The sequence below is a fragment of the Crinia signifera genome, chromosome 12 (genome assembly GCF_055691185.1).
Source record: "Crinia signifera chromosome 12, ASM5569118v1, whole genome shotgun sequence".
Lineage (NCBI taxonomy): Eukaryota > Metazoa > Chordata > Amphibia > Anura > Myobatrachidae > Crinia > Crinia signifera.
The window spans coordinates 1,276,445-1,298,643 of NC_139228.1; the positions used below are offsets into that span (position 1 = coordinate 1,276,445).

The 22,199-nt window shown below is 49.6% G+C and overlaps 2 protein-coding genes across 28 annotated transcripts in view; one reads left to right on the top strand and one right to left on the bottom strand.

Moving 5' to 3' along the window:
• LOC146049607 (immunoglobulin superfamily member 11-like) overlaps positions 1 to 22,199 on the bottom strand; it is a 571,199-nt gene that overhangs the window by 436,734 nt on the left and 112,266 nt on the right. The gene's annotated exons all lie outside the window — the stretch shown is intronic.
• On the top strand, positions 1,502 to 21,454 carry LOC146049612 (C2 calcium-dependent domain-containing protein 4C-like). 4 transcript variants are annotated; one of them, XM_083166164.1, is made up of 3 exons: positions 1,503 to 1,772; positions 6,157 to 6,249; positions 20,202 to 21,454. In XM_083166164.1, the coding sequence occupies exon 3, from the start codon at positions 20,250 to 20,252 to the stop codon at positions 21,387 to 21,389; it is 1,140 nt and encodes a 379-aa protein (XP_083022290.1). In that variant the 5' UTR covers positions 1,503 to 1,772; positions 6,157 to 6,249; positions 20,202 to 20,249; the 3' UTR covers positions 21,390 to 21,454. The 4 variants fall into 4 exon arrangements, with proteins under 4 accessions (XP_083022293.1, XP_083022290.1, XP_083022292.1 ...); XM_083166166.1 differs by having other exon boundaries at positions 1,503 to 1,678; XM_083166167.1 differs by lacking the exon at positions 6,157 to 6,249 and having other exon boundaries at positions 1,502 to 1,678.

Below are 22,199 nucleotides of genomic sequence, written 5' to 3' on the forward strand. Positions count from 1 at the left end.
AATGCTCTCAAAGTTTGGGGTGCGTGAAAATCAGTATAAAAATATTTATTTGGGTCAATTAAAGGCACTTTCAACAACGATTACTCCCACCTGCAAGCTCAAAAACACTTGTTCCACTTATAATGCACCCCAACTGGGGTTTTCAGGGAATAAGCCGCAAACATTGAATGATAAATGGGCCCCTAACTTTGTCTCTCTCTCACTCAGGGGCCCATTTATTAAGGATCGCATTTACAATGCGATCTGGGCAGAATATTACATTGTAAAATGCAATCCCATCAGCAGGATGTATCATCTGGCAGGAGCAGGGACAGGGCTCCGATAAGAGCCGGGGGGTCTGTGCATGCACGGTTAGCGCTGACCCCCCCTGCCAACCCCGCTGACCGCACTGCCGCCATGGCTACAATGGGCCATCACCATATCAGAATGGTCATAGCACCAGGGTGCGAAGCCAGGCTGCCCGATGTTGATACAGAAACCTACGGGGGGGTGATCGGAGGGGATCACAGCAGGGATCACAGATGCCTGCTGCGGTCCCCTTTGGTACTTTGGGGTGATACTTAATATTTGCGGCTAACCCCCGAAAACGGGTGCTTTTACTTGATAAATGGGGCCCTCAATCTCTCTCTCTGCTGCTGTCTCTCGCCGTCTCTCCCTCGGTGATGTGACCATCTCTGCCACCCCCGCACCTGGCCACTCCAGCACTTGCTAGTCACAGACTAATCAGGTCCCCTTTGAAGCCGGCACATTTGAAGTGGAGAATCCTATTATCAGCTGCTCTATAGGTTACCAGGAGAGACCGGGATAGAGAGGAAGCAGCCAGGATACACCGCTCCTTACAGAGGAGAATTAGTCATCAGCAATGAAAGGGAGACAGGCGCCATGAATGGACGGGATATGGTCCTTGAGTCAACAAGTTTTAGGTCAACATACATTGGGTCGACACAGTTAGGTCGACACCTATCAAAGGTTGAGAGGGACTTTAGCTCAACATTATTATTTTCTCCAAAAGAGGTGTTTTTTTCATACCCCACCAAGTACTAGGGCACGGAGGGAGGATAAAACCGTGCCGAGAGTAGCATGGCAAGCGAAATGAGACTTGCGTGGGGACGCGCTACACTTGGATGGTGTCCATGTCATCATAGACCCCCCCCCCCCAAAGAAAAACTACCAAGTTGACTTTTTTCAAGTCCCTGTCAACCTTTTATAGGTGTAGGTGTTGACCCAATGTGTGTAGACCTAAATTGGAAATGGAGATGAAAAGCTGGAAGTGACAATACGCTAGAATGCAGAGAGAACCCATAAGGGAAGAGAAGTGTCCTGAACAACTGGTGAGAGATTGGGAAGTGGTGTCAGCGAGACAATAGCCGGTGTGCGGTGTAACATGCAGAAATGTGTCTATTTAATAACACCTGAGTGCGTGAGGACATGTGCTGACAGCAGCTGTGATAGGTGTGTGTTGTGTAATGAGCAGGAGAAGGGAGGGAGGATGTGTCCTCTGTGGGGTGACAGCATTGGAGGATGTGAATATAAGAGCGGAATATAAATGAAAGAAGGGTCACAAGCAAGAGGTTTGCTGGGAGACAGGAGGAAGACGCAGAAAATATCCATATTCAGGCAGACGGGGCATCTGTGCCAAGTGTGAGACTAAGGCAAAGAGCGGGTGGCGAGGCGAGAGGTGACGTATGTGTGTCTATATAAGGTGTCACATCACACACACACAGAGGCTGGGAGAACTGGAGACACACATCACATCAGCAGCAGCTGCGGAGGTGAGAGACTGCATAATACATGTCACATAGGAACCTGTAGTACATCAGCTCACCAATACCAGAGCTGCGGATATGAGAGACTGCATCATAAATGTTACATAGGAATCTGTAGTACATCAGCTCACCAATACCAGAGCTGCGGAGGTGAGAGACTGCATCGTACATGTCACATAGGAATCTGTAGTACATCAGCTCACCAATACCAGAGCTGCGGAGGTGAGAGACTGCATCATACATGTCACATAGGAATCTGTAGTACATCAGCTCACCAATACCAGAGCTGCGGATATGAGAGACTGCATCATAAATGTTACATAGGAATCTGTAGTACATCAGCTCACCAATACCAGAGCTGCGGAGGTGAGAGACTGCATCGTACATGTCACATAGGAATCTGTAGTACATCAGCTCACCAATACCAGAGCTGCGGAGGTGAGAGACTGCATCATACATGTCACATAGGAACCTGTAGTACATCAGCTCACCAGTACCAGAGCTGCGGAGGTGAGAGACTGCATCATACATGTCACATAGGAATCTGTAGTACATCAGCTCACCAGTACCAGAGCTGCGGAGGTGAGAGACTGCATCATACATGTCACATAGGTATCTGTAGTACATCAGCTCACCAATACCAGAGCTGCGGAGGTGAGAGACTGCATAATACATGTCACATAGGAACCTGTAGTACATCAGCTCACCAATACCAGAGCTGCGGACATGAGAGACTGCATCATAAATGTTACATAGGAATCTGTAGTACATCAGCTCACCAATACCAGAGCTGCGGAGGTGAGAGACTGCATCGTACATGTCACATAGGAATCTGTAGTACATCAGCTCACCAATACCAGAGCTGCGGAGGTGAGAGACTGCATCATACATGTCACATAGGAACCTGTAGTACATCAGCTCACCAATACCAGAGCGGCGGAGGTGAGAGACTGCATCATAAATGTTACATAGGAATCTGTAGTACATCAGCTCACCAATACCAGAGCTGCGGAGGTGAGAGACTGCATCGTACATGTCACATAGGAATCTGTAGTACATCAGCTCACCAATACCAGAGCTGCGGAGGTGAGAGACTGCATCATACATGTCACATAGGAACCTGTAGTACATCAGCTCACCAATACCAGAGCTGCGGAGGTGAGAGACTGCATCATAAATGTTATATAGGAATCTGTAGTACATCAGCTCACCAATACCAGAGCTGCGGAGGTGAGAGACTGCATCATACATGTCACATAGGAACCTGTAGTACATCAGCTCACCAATACCAGAGCTGCGGAGGTGAGAGACTGCATCATACATGTCACATAGGAACCTGTAGTACATCAGCTCACCAATACCAGAGCTGCGGAGGTGAGAGACTGCATCATACATGTCACATAGGAATCTGTAGTACATCAGCTCACCAATACCAGAGCTGCGGAGGTGAGAGACTGCATCGTACATGTCACATAGGAACCTGTAGTACATCAGCTCACCAATACCAGAGCTGCGGAGGTGAGAGACTGCATCATACATGTCACATAGGAACCTGTAGTACATCAGCTCACCAATACCAGAGCTGCGGAGGTGAGAGACTGCATCATACATGTCACATAGGAACCTGTAGTACATCAGCTCACCAATACAGAGCGGCGGAGTTGAGAGACTGCATCGTACATGTCACATAGGAATCTGTAGTACATCAGCTCACCAATACCAGAGCTGCGGAGGTGAGAGACTGCATCGTACATGTCACATAGGAATCTGTAGTACATCAGCTCACCAATACCAGAGCTGCGGAGGTGAGAGACTGCATCATACATGTCACATAGGAATCTGTAGTACATCAGCTCACCAGTACCAGAGCTGCGGAGGTGAGAGACTGCATCATACAAGTCACATCGGAATCTGTAGTACATCAGCTCACCAATACCAGAGCTGCGGAGGTGAGAGACTGCATCGTACATGTCACATAGGAATCTGTAGTACATCAGATCACCAATACCAGAGCTGCGGAGGTGAGAGACTGCATCATACATGTCACATAGGAACCTGTAGTACATCAGCTCACCACTACCAGAGCTGCGGAGGTGAGAGACTGCATCATACAGGTCACATAGGAATCTGTAGTACATCAGCTCACCAATACCACAGCTGCGGGTGTGAGAGACTGCATCATACATGTCACATAGGAACCTGTAGTACATCAGCTCACCAATACCAGAGCTGCGGAGGTGAGAGACTGCATCATACATGTCACATAGGAATCTGTAGTACATCAGCTCACCAATACCAGAGCGGCGGAGTTGAGAGACTGCATCATACATGTCACATAGGAACCTGTAGTACATCAGCTCACAATACCAGAGCTGCAGAGTTGAGAGACTGCATCATACAAGTCACATCGGAATCTGTAGTACATCAGCTCACCAATACCAGAGCTGCGGAGGTGAGAGACTGCATCATACATGTCACATAGGAACCTGTAGTAAATCAGCTCACCAATACCAGAGCTGCAGAGGTGAGAGACTGCATCGTACATGTCACATAGGAACCTGTAGTAAATCAGCTCACCAATACCAGAGCTGCGGAGGTGAGAGACTGCATCGTACATGTCACATAGGAATCTGTAGTACATCAGCTCACCAATACCAGAGCTTTGGAGGTGAGAGACTGCATCGTACATGTCACACAGGAACCTGTAGTACATCAGCTCACCAATACCAGAGCTTTGGAGGTGAGAGACTGCATCATACGTAGTACATCAGCTCACCAATACAGAGCTGCGGAGGTGAGAGACTGCATCATATACATGTCACATAGGAACCTGTAGTACATCAGCTCACCAATACCAGAGGTGAGAGACTGCATCATACATGTCACATAGGAATCTGTAGTACATCAGCTCACCAATACCAGAGCTGCGGAGGTGAGAGACTGCATCATACATGTCACATAGGAATCTGTAGTACATCAGCTCACCAGTACCAGAGCTGCGGAGGTGAGAGACTGCATCATACATGTCACATAGGTATCTGTAGTACATCAGCTCACCAATACCAGAGCTGCGGAGGTGAGAGACTGCATAATACATGTCACATAGGAACCTGTAGTACATCAGCTCACCAATACCAGAGCTGCGGACATGAGAGACTGCATCATAAATGTTACATAGGAATCTGTAGTACATCAGCTCACCAATACCAGAGCTGCGGAGGTGAGAGACTGCATCGTACATGTCACATAGGAATCTGTAGTACATCAGCTCACCAATACCAGAGCTGCGGAGGTGAGAGACTGCATCATACATGTCACATAGGAATCTGTAGTACATCAGCTCACCAATACCAGAGCTGCGGAGGTGAGAGACTGCATCATACATGTCACATATGAATCTGTAGTACATCAGCTCACCAATACCAGAGCTTTGGAGGTGAGAGACTGCATCATACATGTCACATAGGAACCTGTAGTACATCAGCTCACCAATACCAGAGCTTTGGAGGTGAGAGACTGCATCATACGTAGTACATCAGCTCACCAATACAGAGCTGCGGAGGTGAGAGACTGCATCATATACATGCCACATAGGAACCTGTAGTACATCAGCTCACCAATACCAGAGGTGAGAGACTGCATCATACATGTCACATAGGAATCTGTAGTACATCAGCTCACCAATACCAGAGCTGCGGAGGTGAGAGACTGCATCATACATGTCACATAGGAATCTGTAGTACATCAGCTCACCAGTACCAGAGCTGCGGAGGTGAGAGACTGCATCATACATGTCACATAGGTATCTGTAGTACATCAGCTCACCAATACCAGAGCTGCGGAGGTGAGAGACTGCATAATACATGTCACATAGGAACCTGTAGTACATCAGCTCACCAATACCAGAGCTGCGGACATGAGAGACTGCATCATAAATGTTAGTACATCAGCTCACCAATACCAGAGCTGCGGAGGTGAGAGACTGCATCGTACATGTCACATAGGAATCTGTAGTACATCAGCTCACCAATACCAGAGCAGCGGAGGTGAGAGACTGCATCATACATGTCACATAGGAATCTGTAGTACATCAGCTCACCAATACCAGAGCTGCGGACGTTACGCGATAGAGCCAGCTAATGATTTTGTTAACGATTTCCGTTGAACTCCTTGAAGCTACAGAAAGAACGATAGAGAGCATACACACTGTATGACTTCAAAAGATAAAACGGGGGTTATTCAGACTCGATCGCTGGGCTGCGAATTTGCAGCCTGGTCTATTACCGACCGACGGCGCATGCATATGGATCCTAGCAAGAGCTAAAATCCAGCTTCTTTTTTTTTTTTTTTTTTTTTTTTAATCGCCAACCATTTTCTAATTGACTGACAGGAAGCCGGCATTTGTGCGGGGTAGCCAGCTGTTATCTGGGCGTTTGGAAGGAGGGTGTGTGACCGATCAGCCTGTTACTATCGCACTGGCCAGGTAAGTCCTGGATGACGCACACACTGGGTAAATCATATGACGGTGAGTGAGCTGCGGACGGATTTGCATTAAATCGCCGATCTGCAAAATGTCACCATTCACAGCCTTGCGCACGGCGGGATTTCACTCTGTCTGGGCGCTGGGATCTGATCGCAGGGATCTGCATATTAGCAGACAAGCCGTCAGGTCTGATTAACCCCCAAGGATAAAGATGCTTTACCACTGTCCATGTTGTTTTAGGAAAAATGTATCTGTATAGTTCATACAAACTAAAGCATGGGTCCTCAAACTGCGGCCCTCCAGATGTTGTGAAACTACAAATCCTAGCATGCCATGTCACAGTTTTAACACTCCCTTCTAGCAAAACTGTGGCAAGGCATGCTGGGATTTGTAGTTTCACAACATCTGGAGGGCCGCAGTTTGAGGACCCATGAACTAAAGGATCCCATCGGCACCTAGTCATAGACAGAGGCAGAACTGGGCTGTATGTACAGGCGACAAAGGAGATTGATAATGTTCCGTACAAGCTGTACAGTAATGGCTGATATTTCCTTACATTTATACGGTTTTCCATGTTAGTGCTGGTTAGATCCATATATCATGTAGCACTCAGGTGAATATCATCCTACAGTGTTACAGGTAAATATCGCACATGGCTGGTAGAAGACTAGCAGGCGGTCTCTGTGGGACAGGGCAGGGAGTAATGTGCACACACTGCATCCCTGTGTATTGCCCACAATAAGCTCTGCAGGGCCCGGCATCAGCAATCACGCAGAGATGCCAGGACTGACGAGAAAACCACCTGCCTCACACAATACGATATGGGGGATAAAAATATCGTTATCTACATATAGTCAGTATGTGCAAACGATAACAATGTGCTCGCTTGTGTGTCATTCTCTGAGGGGCGTAAGGACTTATAGGTGAGTGTTTTATATACAGTCAGTTACCGACATCACAGGGATCTGGAGTGTATTCTACTGCCCCGAATGAAACTAATGTAAAATAATATCATTCAGATGATGCGCTAGACGTTTGTTAAATAAAATATTGAGCAAGCATATGACCCGTTTATGTGCAGGTTATTGGACATTACAATGTATAAGCCTACACAGTTGTTGGGCCCATACACACTGGGTGACTGAGCTGAAAACTGCTCAAAACAGCAAGTTTGTGCGGCTTTCAGCTCAAAGCCGCCCAGTGTGTATGCACCGACGATGACCGGTGAGTGCTGCTGCGCGCTCCTACATCATCGCTGGGAAAGCCGCTCATCTGCTGTTAATACCAGCAGATGAGCGGCTTTCAGGACGGCTTTCCATAGCTAAGCACTATGCAACGCCATCCGCCCCTCGCTGACAGGCAGGGGGAAGCTGCTCAGTGTGTATGGCCCAGCGGTGAGCGCTGCTCCGCGCTCCCACATCATCGCTGGGAAAGCCGCTCATCTGCTGTTAATACCAGCAGATGAGCGGCTTTCAGGACGGCTTTCCATAGCTAAGCACTATGCAACGCCATCCGCCCCTCGCTGACAGGCAGGGGGAAGCTGCTCAGTGTGTATGGCCCGGCGGTGAGCGCTGCTCCGCGCTCCCACATCATCGCTGGGAAAGCCGCTCATCTGCTGTTAATACCAGCAGATGAGCGGCTTTCAGGACGGCTTTCCACAGCTAATCACTATGCAACGCCATCCGCCCCTCGCTGCCAGGCAGGGGGAAGCTGCTCAGTGTGTATGGCCCGGCGGTGAGCGCTGCTCCGCGCTCCCACATCATCGCTGGGAAAGCCGCTCATCTGCTGTTAATACCAGCAGATGAGCGGCTTTCAGGACGGCTTTCCATAGCTAAGCACTATGCAACGCCATCCGCCCCTCGCTGACAGGCAGGGGGAAGCTGTTCAGTGTGTATGGCCCGGCGGTGAGTGCTGCTGCGCGCTCCTACATCATCGCTGGGAAAGCCGCTCATCTGCTGTTAATACCAGCAGATGAGCGGCTTTCAGGACAGCTTTCCATAGCTAAGCACTATGCAACGCCATCCGCCCCTCGCTGACAGGCAGGAGGAAGCTGCTCAGTGTGTATGGCCCGGCGGTGAGCGCTGCTCCGCGCTCCCACATCATCGCTGGGAAAGCCGCTCATCTGCTGTTAATACCAGCAGATGAGCGGCTTTCAGGACAGCTTTCCACAGCTAAGCACTATGCAACGCCATCCACCCCTCGCTGACAGGCAGGGGGAAGCTTCTCAGTGTGTATGGCCCGGCGGTGAGCGCTGCTCCACGCTCCCACATCATCGCTGGGAAAGCCGCTCATCTGCTGTTAATACCAGCAGATGAGCGGCTTTCAGGACGGCTTTCCACAGCTAAGCACTATGCAACGCCATCTGCCCCTCGCTGACAGGCAGGGGGAAGCTGCTCAGTGTGCAGTGTGTATGGCCCGGCGGTGAGCGCTGCTCCGCGCTCCCACATCATCGCTGGGAAAGCCGCTCATCTGCTGTTAATACCAGCAGATGAGCGGCTTTCAGGACAGCTTTCCATAGCTAAGCACTATGCAACGCCATCCACCCCTCGCTGACAGGCAGGGGGAAGCTGCTCAGTGTGTATGGCCCGGCGGTGAGCGCTGCTCCGCGCTCCCACATCATCGCTGGGAAAGCCGCTCATCTGCTGTTAATACCAGCAGATGAGCGGCTTTCAGGACGGCTTTCCACAGCTAAGCACTATGCAACACCATCCGCCCCTCGCTGACAGGCAGGGGGAAGCTGCTCAGTGTGTATGGCCCGGCGGTGAGCGCTGCTCCGCGCTCCCACATCATCGCTGGGAAAGCCGCTCATCTGCTGTTAATACCAGCAGATGAGCGGCTTTCAGGACAGCTTTCCATAGCTAAGCACTATGCAACGCCATCCACCCCTCGCTGACAGGCAGGGGGAAGCTGCTCAGTGTGTATGGCCCGGCGGTGAGCGCTGCTCCGCGCTCCCACATCATCGCTGGGAAAGCCGCTCATCTGCTGTTAATACCAGCAGATGAGCGGCTTTCAGGACGGCTTTCCACAGCTAAGCACTATGCAACACCATCCGCCCCTCGCTGACAGGCAGGGGGAAGCTGCTCAGTGTGTATGGCCCGGCGGTGAGCGCTGCTCCGCGCTCCCACATCATCGCTGGGAAAGCCGCTCATCTGCTGTTAATACCAGCAGATGAGCGGCTTTCAGGACAGCTTTCCATAGCTAAGCACTATGCAACGCCATCCACCCCTCGCTGACAGGCAGGGGGAAGCTGCTCAGTGTGTATGGCCCGGCGGTGAGCGCTGCTCCGCGCTCCCACATCATCATTGGGAAAGCCGCTCATCTGCTGTTAATACCAGCAGATGAGCGGCTTTCAGGACGGCTTTCCACAGCTAAGCACTATGCAACGCCATCCGCCCCTCGCTGACAGGCAGGGGGAAGCTGCTCAGTGTGTATGGCCCGGCGGTGAGCGCTGCTCCGCGCTCCCACATCATCGCTGGGAAAGCCGCTCATCTGCTGTTAATACCAGCAGATGAGCGGCTTTCAGGACGGCTTTCCACAGCTAAGCACTATGCAACGCCATCCGCCCCTCGCTGACAGGCAGGGGGAAGCTGCTCAGTGTGTATGGCCCAGCGGTGAGCGCTGCTCCGCGCTCCCACATCATCGCTGGGAAAGCCGCTCATCTGCTGTTAATACCAGCAGATGAGCGGCTTTCAGGACAGCTTTCCATAGCTAAGCACTATGCAACGCCATCCACCCCTCGCTGACAGGCAGGGGGAAGCTGCTCAGTGTGTATGGCCCGGCGGTAAACGCTGCTCGGCGCTCCCACATCATCGCTGGGAAAGCCGCTCATCTGCTGTTAATACCAGCAGATGAGCGGCTTTCAGGACGGCTTTCCACAGCTAAGCACTATGCAACGCCATCCGCCCCTCGCTGACAGGCAGGGGGAAGCTGCTCAGTGTGTATGGCCCGGCGGTGAGCGCTGCTCCGCGCTCCCACATCATCGCTGGGAAAGCCGCTCATCTGCTGTTAATACCAGCAGATGAGCGGCTTTCAGGACAGCTTTCCATAGCTAAGCACTATGCAACGCCATCCACCCCTCGCTGACAGGCAGGGGGAAGCTGCTCAGTGTGTATGGCCCGGCGGTGAGCGCTGCTCCGCGCTCCCACATCATCGCTGGGAAAGCCGCTCATCTGCTGTTAATACCAGCAGATGAGCGGCTTTCAGGACGGCTTTCCACAGCTAAGCACTATGCAACGCCATCCGCCCCTCGCTGACAGGCAGGGGGAAGCTGCTCAGTGTGTATGGCCCGGCGGTGAGCGTTGCTCCGCGCTCCCACATCATCGCTGGGAAAGCCGCTCATCTGCTGTTAATACCAGCAGATGAGCGGCTTTCAGGACGGCTTTCCACAGCTAAGCACTATGCAATGCCATCCGCCCCTCGCTGACAGGCAGGGGGAAGCTGCTCAGTGTGCAGTGTGTATGGCCCGGCGGTGAGCGCTGCTCCGCGCTCCCACATCATCACTGGGAAAGCCGCTCATCTGCTGTTAATACCAGCAGATGAGCGGCTTTCAGGACAGCTTTCCATAGCTAAGCACTATGCAACGCCATCCGCCCCTCGCTGACAGGCAGGGGGAAGCTGCTCAGTGTGTATGGCCCGGCGGTGAGTGCTGCTGCGCGCTCCCACATCATCGCTGGGAAAGCCGCTCATCTGCTGTTAATACCAGCAGATGAGCGGCTTTCAGGACGGCTTTCCACAGCTAATCACTATGCAACGCCATCCGCCCCTCGCTGCCAGGCAGGGGGAAGCTGCTCAGTGTGTATGGCCCGGCGGTGAGCGCTGCTCCGCGCTCCCACATCATCGCTGGGAAAGCCGCTCATCTGCTGTTAATACCAGCAGATGAGCGGCTTTCAGGACGGCTTTCCATAGCTAAGCACTATGCAACGCCATCCGCCCCTCGCTGACAGGCAGGGGGAAGCTGCTCAGTGTGTATGGCCCGGCGGTGAGCGCTGCTCCGCGCTCCCACATTATCGCTGGGAAAGCCGCTCATCTGCTGTTAATACCAGCAGATGAGCGGCTTTCAGGACGGCTTTCCATAGCTAAGCACCATGCAACGCCATCCGCTCCTCGCTGACAGGCAGGGGGAAGCTGCTCAGTGTGTATGGCCCGGCGGTGAGTGCTGCTCCGCGCTCCCACTTCATCGCTGGGAAAGCCGCTCATCTGCTGTTAATACCAGCAGATGAGCGGCTTTCAGGACAGCTTTCCATAGCTAAGCGCTATGCAACGCCATCCACCCCTCGCTGACAGGCAGGGGGAAGCTGCTCAGTGTGTATGGCCCGGCGGTGAGCGCTGCTCCGCGCTTCCACATCATCGCTGGGAAAGCCGCTCATCTGCTGTTAATACCAGCAGATGAGCGGCTTTCAGGACGGCTTTCCACAGCTAATCACTATGCAACGCCACCCGCCCCTCGCTGCCAGGCAGGGGGAAGCTGCTCAGTGTGTATGCACTGAGTGGCTTTCCCCCCAGCAATGATAGAGATCATCACTGTCCATACACGCTGGGCATAATCGCACAGTGTGTATGGACCTATAGCGCCATCTTTCAGCAAATTTATTAGATAAATATTTGTATTTAATTAGCGACTAGCGCATCATTTGATTTTTCTGTCGTTTACTATTTGGGGTACAGTATATTCAATGGCGTCGAAGAGCCCTTGACGGCACTCGCTGCATTTGCGGGAAACCTCACCTTTTGGGTGTGAGTCACATGGTCAACCATAAGTTGGTCCACAGTCATTAAGTCCACTAGGTCGACATGCTAAAAGGTCAACATGGGGCAAGGTCTATGGGTCATTAGGTCAACACAAGCATTAAGTTGACATGGTCTAGGTCAACAGTCAAAAGGTTGACATGGGGTTTTTTCACTGTTTTCTGACCCAAATGTCGACACAGTCGACATGTACACAGGATAAAGTGCACCGCTGCGCTCGCCATGCTCCGGGCACAATATTTTATGTTGTCTCAAAAAACTGTGAAAAACCCCATGTCAACCTTTTGACTGTTGACCCAGACCATGTCAACCTAATGCTTGTGTTGACCTAATGACCTGTCGACCTTGTCCCATGTCACCGCTCTGCCTCTCTCCGTCTGCCCCTCTCAACCCGCTGCTACACCACTCCAGCCAGCCGCACTTTCCCGGACCATGCTGCTGCCAGCCCTGCATAGGGAAAACTGCGGGGTGGCCAGTTTGGGAAGGGGATGGGGTACTCAATCCCAGGTATCCCCATATTGAGCATTTAGCAATCCCAAATCTCGGTATTAAAAAGATGCCCTGTGATTGGATCCCTAAATGAGAAAAGGAGCATATGTACAACTGTAAGTGTGTCTGTGCAGAGAATCTGTATTTGAGAAATATACTTCTAGGGCTGTTTATGGAGACAACTTTTCCTGAATTGTTATGTCTGTCTATTCGTTACGTCGTCACACAAAAGCTACTGGATGAATTTGTCATTCAATGGCATTGCCAAGCTATTGTATCTCAGTGACCTAGAAGGTAACTAAGGTATTTATGATATTGATGTGACAGTAGGGAGAAAAAGCAATAAAGGAAAAGCAAGATGCTCGAGACTCGGTGTGTTTTAGTTCCGCTGAGCAATATACAATATCCAGGCCACACCGCTGGATAATGTACTTACAGAATATTTCTGGGATATCCCCACTAACACCAGTTTAAGGGACATGATGGGGTTAACCGTAAATAGTAAGGATCCCTTGAATGTAACGTGGAGACAGAAGACACCATTTCAGAAGGTGAATAATTACAGATTATTAAAGCAAATTGGAAACTACCAATTGCGTAATTAGTCCGCAGGATGGGTGCCGCAGAGGTCCCAGAGGAAGTTGCAGTGATTTTCCTAAAACTACCAATTTTAGGAAATATCAGACTTGAGGCGTGTGACAAAAGACGTGGTTTTTCCCATTTTCAGTTCTGCAATTAAGTAGCGAAACCCTCCGGCTTTGGGAAGATTCCCGCACCACAGGGATTTGTGAATTTCTTGCCCTCAATTATATTCCTCTATATAATAATTATTTGTTTGTGTAACTAATAACTGGAAGTGAAAGGCCAAGCCGGGCTCCCACTGCGGATGCAGCAACGGATCGGGCAAATCACCACCACTAGTCATTAATCCCTGCAGTCTCATTAGCACTGATACTCCTCCATGCTGGGAAATCATCAGTAACATGGACAGGGCTATATTTACCAGATATTATTTCATTCGTTTCCTGACCTCATTTATGTCCATTGCAACATTTACTCCTAAGTAAGTCTATTCATCTACCCACTTCCAAACAATTACCTTGCTTCATTATATCCACATTATATCCACTTACTCCATCTGTAGCTGTGTGTGTATATATATATATATATATATATATATATATATATATATATTTTTTTTTTTTTTTTTTTTTTTTTTTATTCATGTCACCTAGCCCACATTACACTGTTACATCATAGTTACCTCCTCTCCTGCATTCTGCAGGAGACTCCCTGATAGAGCCGCAAGCTCCCTCTCTCCCTCATTAGTCTAGCAATCTCCCCCATGTCACCTAACCCACATTAAACTGTTACATCATAGTTACCTCCCCTCCTGCATTCTGCAGGAGACTCCCTGACATAGCAGCAATCTTCCTCTCTCCCTCATTAGTCTAGCAATCTCCCTCATTTCTCCTAACCCTCATTTCACTGCTACATTTTTTGGGGATAAAGGGAATGAGAGACAGATACATTTACATTGAATCATCAGCACCATTTCCCAGCACTTTACCAAGTATAGTAGCTCTTACTAACTGCTTTGGGGATCATCTACATTTGGATAGAAGTCATTTTAAAAGATTCCTCTCAGACGTAGTAGTACACACCTACAATCTCTTTTCATAATCTCTCCATATATGGAAGTAGACACACCCTTTAATTGGAGCATGGCACACCCCCTCAATGCTGCCAACTATAATCTCCCTGAAATTAGTTTTCAAAAGTAGGCAAATATGATCTTGAGGTGTATGTTGTCTCATCCAGTACAGCTGTGCACAGGTACGATATTCAGTGTACAGGATGAAAGCATTCTGCACCTGCTGTAGACTGGGAAAAATGCAGCCAGTAGGAATAACCAGGTCGGTACTGGTATGTTCAGGGGTATAAGTTCAGTCAATTGGAGGCATGCTGGACTTTGGTGCCCCCCTCTAAAAAAAGGGTAAATGTGATCTAGGATTTATTTAGCATTTTTCTTTTCTGTATTCCTTCCTATAAATGTTTTTGAAAAACTATTTCCAAAAACTATTGATGTAAAAAAAATGGGAAAGGAAATATGGTTTGTGCAAATGTGGGTGTGTCTCACTATTTGATATTAAAAGACCCAAAATCAACTTATAGTAAATATACCCCTTAGTCTTGTTGATGTAACTAGAATTTGGTACCTCAGAGACTTGGCCGATTTGACCCACAATGCACAACGACTGTAAGGTAGCGAGGAAACGTGGGCGTCCGACAGCATAACATGCTAATAATTCTCTATTGAGTTTCATGTATGTTGGATAATCGTCCCCCATTACTGAACGTCCCATTGTGCTAATGTATCCTTCTTTAGTCACATACATCTTCAAAAGCATCTAAATAGAGTTATTTAAAAGGAGCGGTGCTGGCAACCTACAGGTAATTGTGCACAATATAATGGCGGTAATTATATATGATTGCGTATTCAGAATCACGCACCAATCGCTTCTTCCTGCTACGGGTCTGTCATTAGGCAGAGGCACAGAATCCACGTGGCACAGAATCATGTGTATATATGTTTATACTGGCTTATACCGCTATATCAGCTTTTAAAGGTTGTAAGTATCCCATCATGCACTACAGTGGGCACTGCAAGACGACATGACTACATGGAGTGCTGCATGATGGGACAGTATCCCATCATGCACTATAAGGGGGACTGCCCAACGACATGAATAATTCCAGCTGGCCCATAATTACCATCAGAATATGGGGCAAAGTGATAGAGGTCACCTGGCTGCTACTTTAATCTGGGCCGGTAACCGTGCAAATGGGGCATGTGTACCACAATACCCCTTTACAACGGGGTTGTGGCGTGAAACCGTTGCTGACACTTACAAGGTGGGCAGGTAAGTTACCACTGTAGGTGCTTTCTCGGAAGCTCTATCATTGAGAAAGTTAGAGGCAAGGAGAGAGCTACAGTACCACCATCACTTTGCTTACGGGGCTGGATTCTGAGAGGACAATGTGCATGTGCGGCTGTTGTCATTCCAGGCCGGCGGTATGCATACAATGGATCCTAGAGAAGACTGGGCCGACCCTGGAAAGATTCACATTTTAGCAGCCTCGATGTTGCTATTGCCAATGAAATATCTCCTAAGCATGGCAGTGCCTACTGTGCAGACATGTTCCTGGAGTCAGGGTTATGTGGCAGTTGCAGCCACGTCTTACTTATTTGCTGCTGCATGACTGCTAATGCCATTGCTGATTGTCTTCTTACTTAGAAGTTTCCCAGATTGCACTAGTCCTATGGAAGCGCGGAATCTCTGTCTGAACACGGGACCAGCGTCAGTGTAACCATCTTTAGATGCAGTCGTGACTGGTTAGCCACACTTCTGTTACTTCCCCAAACTCTCACCGACATTTCATCTATCTGCGTGTAATTAATTAATTGGAGAAACGTGTGATCACATACTATGGTGCGTGTGCAAGAGGTGGAGTGAGATCCTAGAGAAACGGGGGATTAGGAAAAAAACTGGAGATTGTGGAGAACATGCTATGGTGCGTGTGCAAGAAGCGGAGTGATATCCTGGAGTTGTGTGTGATTGGGGAGAACATGCTATGGTGCGTGTGCAGGAAGAGTAGTGATATCCTGGAGTTGCGTGTGATTGGGGAGAACATGCTATGGTGCGTGTGCAGGAAGCGGAGTGATATCCTGGAGTTACGTGTGATTGGGGAGAACATGCTATGGTGCGTGTGCAGGAAGCGGAGTGATATCCTGGAGTTACGTGTGATTGGGGAGAACATGCTATGGTGCGTGTGCAGGAAGCAGAGTGATATCCTGGAGTTACGTGTGATTAGGGAGAACATGCTATGGTGCGTGTGCAGGAAGCAGAGTGATATCCTGGAGTTGTGTGATTGGGGAGAACATGCTATGGTGCGTGTGCAGGAAGCAGAGTGATATCCTGGAGTTGTGTGATTGGGGAGAACATGCTATGGTGCGTGTGCAGGAAGCAGAGTGATATCCTGGAGTTGTGTGATTGGGGAGAACATGCTATGGTGCGTGTGCAGGAAGCAGAGTGAGATCCTGGAGTTGTGTGTGATTAGGGAGAACATGCTATGGTGCGTGTGCAGGAAGAGGAGTGATATCCTGGAGTTGTGTGTGATTGGGGAGAACATGCTATGGTGCGTGTGCAGGAAGTTGAGTGAGATTCTGGAGTTGTGTGTGATTGGGGAGAACATGCTATGGTGCGTGTGCAGGAAGAGGAGTGATATCCTGGAGCTATGTGTGATTGGGAAGAACATGCTATGGTGCGTGTGCAGGAAGAGGAGTGAGATCCTGGAGTTATGTGTGATTGGGAAGAACATGCTATGGTGCGTGTGCAGGAAGAGGAGTGAGATCCTGGAGTTGTTTGTGATTGGGGAGAACATGCTATGGTGCGTGTGCAGGAAGAGGAGTGAGATCCTGGAGTTGTGTGTGATTGGGGAGAACATGCTATGGTGCGTGTGCAGGAAGCGGAGTGAGATCCTGGAGTTGTGTGTGATTGGGGAGAACATGCTATGGTGCGTGTGCAGGAAGCAGAGTGATATCCTGGAGTTGTGTGTGATTGGGAAGAACATGCTATGGTGCGTGTGCAGGAAGCGGAGTGAGATCCTGGAGTTGTGTGTGATTGGGGAGAACATGCTATGGTGCGTGTGCAGGAAGCAGAGTGAGATCCTGGAGCTATGTGTGATTGGGAAGAACATGCTATGGTGCGTGTGCAGGAAGCAGAGTGAGATCCTGGAGCTATGTGTGATTGGGGAGAACATGCTATGGTGCGTGTGCAGGAAGAGGAGTGATATCCTGGAGCTATGTGTGATTGGGAAGAACATGCTATGGTGCGTGTGCAGGAAGCAGAGTGAGATCCTGGAGCTATGTGTGATTGGGGAGAACATGCTATGGTGCGTGTGCAGGAAGCAGAGTGAGATCCTGGAGCTATGTGTGATTGGGGAGAACATGCTATGGTGCGTGTGCAGGAAGAGGAGTGATATCTTGGAGTTATGTGTGATTGGGGAGAACATGCTATGGTGCGTGTGCAGGAAGAGGAGTGATATCTTGGAGTTATGTGTGATTGGGGAGAACATGCTATGGTGCGTGTGCAGGAAGAGGAGTGATATCCTGGAGTTATGTGTGATTGGGGAGAACATGCTATGGTGCGTGTGCAGGAAGAGGAGTGAGATCCTGGAGTGGTTTGTGATTGGGGAGAACATGCTATGGTGCGTGTGCAGGAAGAGGAGTGATATCCTGGAGTTGTGTGTGATTGGGGAGAACATGCTATGGTGCGTGTGCAGGAGCGGAGTGATATCCTGGAGTTGTGTGTGATTGTGGAGAACATGCTATGGTGCGTGTGCAGGAAGCGGAGTGATATCCTGGAGTTACGTGTGATTGTGGAGAACATGCTATGGTGCGTGTGCAGGAAGTGGAATGATATCCTGGAGTTGTGTGTGATTGTGGAGAACATGCTATGGTGCGTGTGCAGGAAGTGGAGTGATATCCTGGAGTTATGTGTGATTGTGGAGAACATGCTATGGTGCGTGTGCAGGAGCGGAGTGATATCCTGGAGTTATGTGTGATTGTGGAGAACATGCTATGGTGCGTGTGCAGGAGCGGAGTGATATCCTGGAGTTGTGTGTGATTGGGGAGAACATGCTATGGTGCGTGTGCAGGAAGTGGAGTGATATCCTGGAGTTATGTGTGATTGTGGAGAACATGCTATGGTGCGTGTGCAGGAAGAGGAGTGATATCCTGGAGTTGTGTGTGATTGGGGAGAACATGCTATGGTGCGTGTGCAGGAAGAGGAGTGATATCCTGGAGTTGTGTGTGATTGGGAAGAACATGCTATGGTGCGTGTGCAGGAAGCGGAGTGAGATCCTGGAGTTGTGTGTGATTGGGGAGAACATGCTATGGTGCGTGTGCAGGAAGCGGAGTGAGATCCTGGAGTTGTGTGTGATTGGGGAGAACATGCTATGGTGCGTGTGCAGGAAGCGGAGTGAGATCCTGGAGTTGTGTGTGATTGGGGAGAACATGCTATGGTGCGTGTGCAGGAAGCGGAGTGAGATCCTGGAGTTGTGTGTGATTGGGGAGAACATGCTATGGTGCGTGTGCAGGAAGCGGAGTGATATCCTGGAGTTGTGTGTGATTGGGGAGAACATGCTATGGTGCGTGTGCAGGAAGAGGAGTGATATCCTGGAGTTGTGTGTGATTGTGGAGAACATGCTATGGTGCGTGTGCAGGAAGAGGAGTGATATCCTGGAGTTGTGTGTGATTGGGGAGAACATGCTATGGTGCGTGTGCAGGAAGCAGAGTGAGATCCTGGAGCTATGTGTGATTGGGGAGAACATGCTATGGTGCGCGTGCAAGGAGAGGAGTGATATCCTGGAGTTGTTTGTGATTGGGGAGAACATGCTATGGTGCGTGTGCAGGAAGAGGAGTGATATCCTGGAGTTATGTGTGATTGGGGAGAACATGCTATGGTGCGTGTGCAGGAAGAGGAGTGAGATCCTGGAGTGGTTTGTGATTGGGGAGAACATGCTATGGTGCGTGTGCAGGAAGCGGAGTGATATCCTGGAGTTGTGTGTGATTGTGGAGAACATGCTATGGTGCGTGTGCAGGAAGTGGAGTGATATCCTGGAGTTGTGTGTGATTGGGGAGAACATGCTATGGTGCGTGTGCATGAAGTGAGGTAAGATCCTGGAGTTACATGTAATTGGGGAGAACATGCTATAGTGCGTGTGCAGGAAGCGGAGTGAGGTCCTGGAGTTACTTGTGATTGGGGAGAACATGCTATGGTGCGTGTGCAGGAAGCGGAGTGAGGTCCTGGAGTTATGTGTGATTGGGGAGAACATGCTATGGTGCGTGTGCAGGAAGCGGAGTGATATCCTGGAGTTGTGTGTGATTGGGGAGAACATGCTATGGTGCGTGTGCAGGAAGCGGAGTGATATCCTGGAATTGTGTGTGATTGGGGAGAACATGCTATGGTGCGTGTGCAGGAAGCGGAGTGAGATCCTGGAGTTGTGTGTGATTGGGGAGAACATGCTATGGTGCGTGTGCAGGAAGCAGAGTGATATCCTGGAGTTGTGTGTGATTGGGAAGAACATGCTATGGTGCGTGTGCAGGAAGCGGAGTGAGATCCTGGAGCTATGTGCCAGGTTTGGAAAGAGATTTGAGAGGATGATGCTTTTAAAAGTACCAAATTCTGATGCTCTGAAGCCAAAAAACATTTTTATGATGCAAAAGTCATAATATAGATATTGGGGTACATTTAATGCTAAAGGGTGAGCCATGATGGGGAGCAGTGCCTATTGTTTGCGGGTCAGTAATCAACTCACCCCCTGCACTCGCTGTTTCCACCTTGCTATTTCTAAAGAGCAAGGTGTAAACGGCATGTGCAACCCCCAAAAAGGGCGAGGCTCGCAGCATTACCTCAATGTTCGAGGGAATCCTCACTGTCCTCTCATGTAGAATAGGGTGAGTGGCAGGCGAGGGGGTTAAATGGCGACGATTACTGGCTTGTTTTCTGCGATCCTCGCCGAAAACAAGCCACTCGCCATAAAAAAAACCCTTGCCGCCCGTATTGAATACATGCCATTTAGTTTATTCCAAATATTACAATATTCATCCTGTTTAATAAACTGAAGGATTCTCTCTCATCTCCTCACCTTAGGATCATCTTTCTGCTGGCTATTAAACCATCGGAGCATCTTCCTCCGGAATGTTTTGCTCCAAAAAGAAAGCTCTTGCCTCCTGCCCAAATATTCTGACTCCAGATCAAATCCCTACGTTCTTTATACCGCCTAAGCTGTCCCCACTTCCAGATGGTGGTGGCCATGTTGGAAAGTGGCTTCAGAAGAAAGCGTCAGAGGCTGGATCCGAAGCCACCTCTAAGGTGTTACTGAGATCAGCCAGCCGCCATGTCATTCAGGTGGAAGATGTGGAGCAGGAAACAGAGGCCTCAGATCAAAGGCATCACTCAGCCCTATCTGCCACCATCATGACAAGCCCTTACCTGTCTGAGAGCCCCCACACACGCAGGCGGGAGTCCCTCTTCCATCAGATGTGCCTTGCACAGGGACCCTATGAGGTAAAACCACTTTCCCCACTAGATCCGGATTGTATAATGAGTTGGAAGTCATCTTCCCATGACCTCAGCCTCCAACACGTTTATTATGGAACAATGGACAGTGATGCCACATCATCTTCGGAATCTTCACCCTATGGTTCACCCCTTTTAAGTCGGTCACTGGTAGTGGGCTCAGTCGGTACAGTCTCTGGCAAGCAACGGCTTCTTTGTCGTGCTCTGACGGTCAAGAACTTAACTCGGGCTAGCTCCTTGTCCACTGAGGAGGCAAGCTCAACAGACACCAGTCCCAATCTGTCCTCCAGAGAAAGCCACTCCAGCTCCAGAGCTTCTAGGATCCACCTAGTTCCTCCACCTATCCTCCAGTTGGACTTTATCTGTTGTCAGGAGCGACTGACCAAAGAGATAGATGTACAGCTAAGCAAAGGGGGTTTGCTCCGCTTGTCAGTTGAGTATGTGAAAGACTTGGGACGCCTAAGGGTGAAATTAGTGAACGCAGAGAACATTTACCCTCTTAACCTTGATCCCAAGAGCATTAGCTGCTGCGCGGTGATGTGCCTGATGCCGGGGAAGATGCAGAAGCAGAGGAGCACCGTCATTCGACGGAGCAGGAACCCTATATTTAATGAAGACTTTTTCTTTGAGGGCATTGAGAAAGGGGACCCAGATAATCTCAGCCTGAGGGTGAAAGTTATAAACAGAGGGACAGGCATAAAGCGAGACCATGTGCTGGGTCACAACCAGCTAACACTTTCCGCCATTCTGCCAATGTAATATTATAACCTGGGCGTGGGGGAGTGTGTGTGGGGTGAAGGGGTGGGGGGACAGTACTTTAATTTACAATTCATTTAAAATGTCAAGGAAATAACGTGTTCATGGTTGAATAAACCGATGCTGCTTTGTTACCATGGTGAGAAATGTGGCCTGTTATATAGACTGGGGATACATATGTGTGACTGGCAGTCAGGATGCCAGCTGTTAGAATACAGATGCTGGCATACTGGAGGTGGGAATTTCCGACAGGGGTCAGGTAGGTAAACCCCCCCCCCCCTTCCCCCAACCCTCCCTGCCCTGTAGGAACTTCTGAGCCTAGGCAAGTGTCCTGACTTTCTAATGGGTAATCCAGTCCTGCCCATAGAAATAGTCCAAAATGGTCACTGCAGGCACGTGTGTACGGATGGGATCAGCGATGTTTCCCTAACCCATTATTGAGCAATATTACCTTGTCACCCCATTCTCCCCTTGTAGACAGGAGAACCATCATCTAAATGGACTTTATATTAAATCAATACATTTAAAATGAATGCAATATTAGTATGATGTAAACATGCCCCCTGGAGAGAGCAAAGCAAAACAAAAGAGAAATTAGCGCCCCAACAGAAACCATGTTGCAGTGCAAGGGGGCAAACTTCAGAGTATCCCTCATTAGTCTAGCAATCTCCCTCATGTCACCGAGCCCACATTACACTGTTACATCATAGTTACCTCCCCTCCTGCAGGATACTCCCTGACATAGCAGCAATCTCCCTCTCTCCCTCATTAGTCTAGCAATCTCCCTCATGTCACCTAGCCCACATTACACTG

Excerpts from the sequence above, each read along its gene's own strand:
- LOC146049612 (XM_083166167.1), top strand. The coding sequence starts at position 20,250 with ATGTTTTGCTCCAAAAAGAAAGCTCTTGCCTCCTGCCCAAATATTCTG.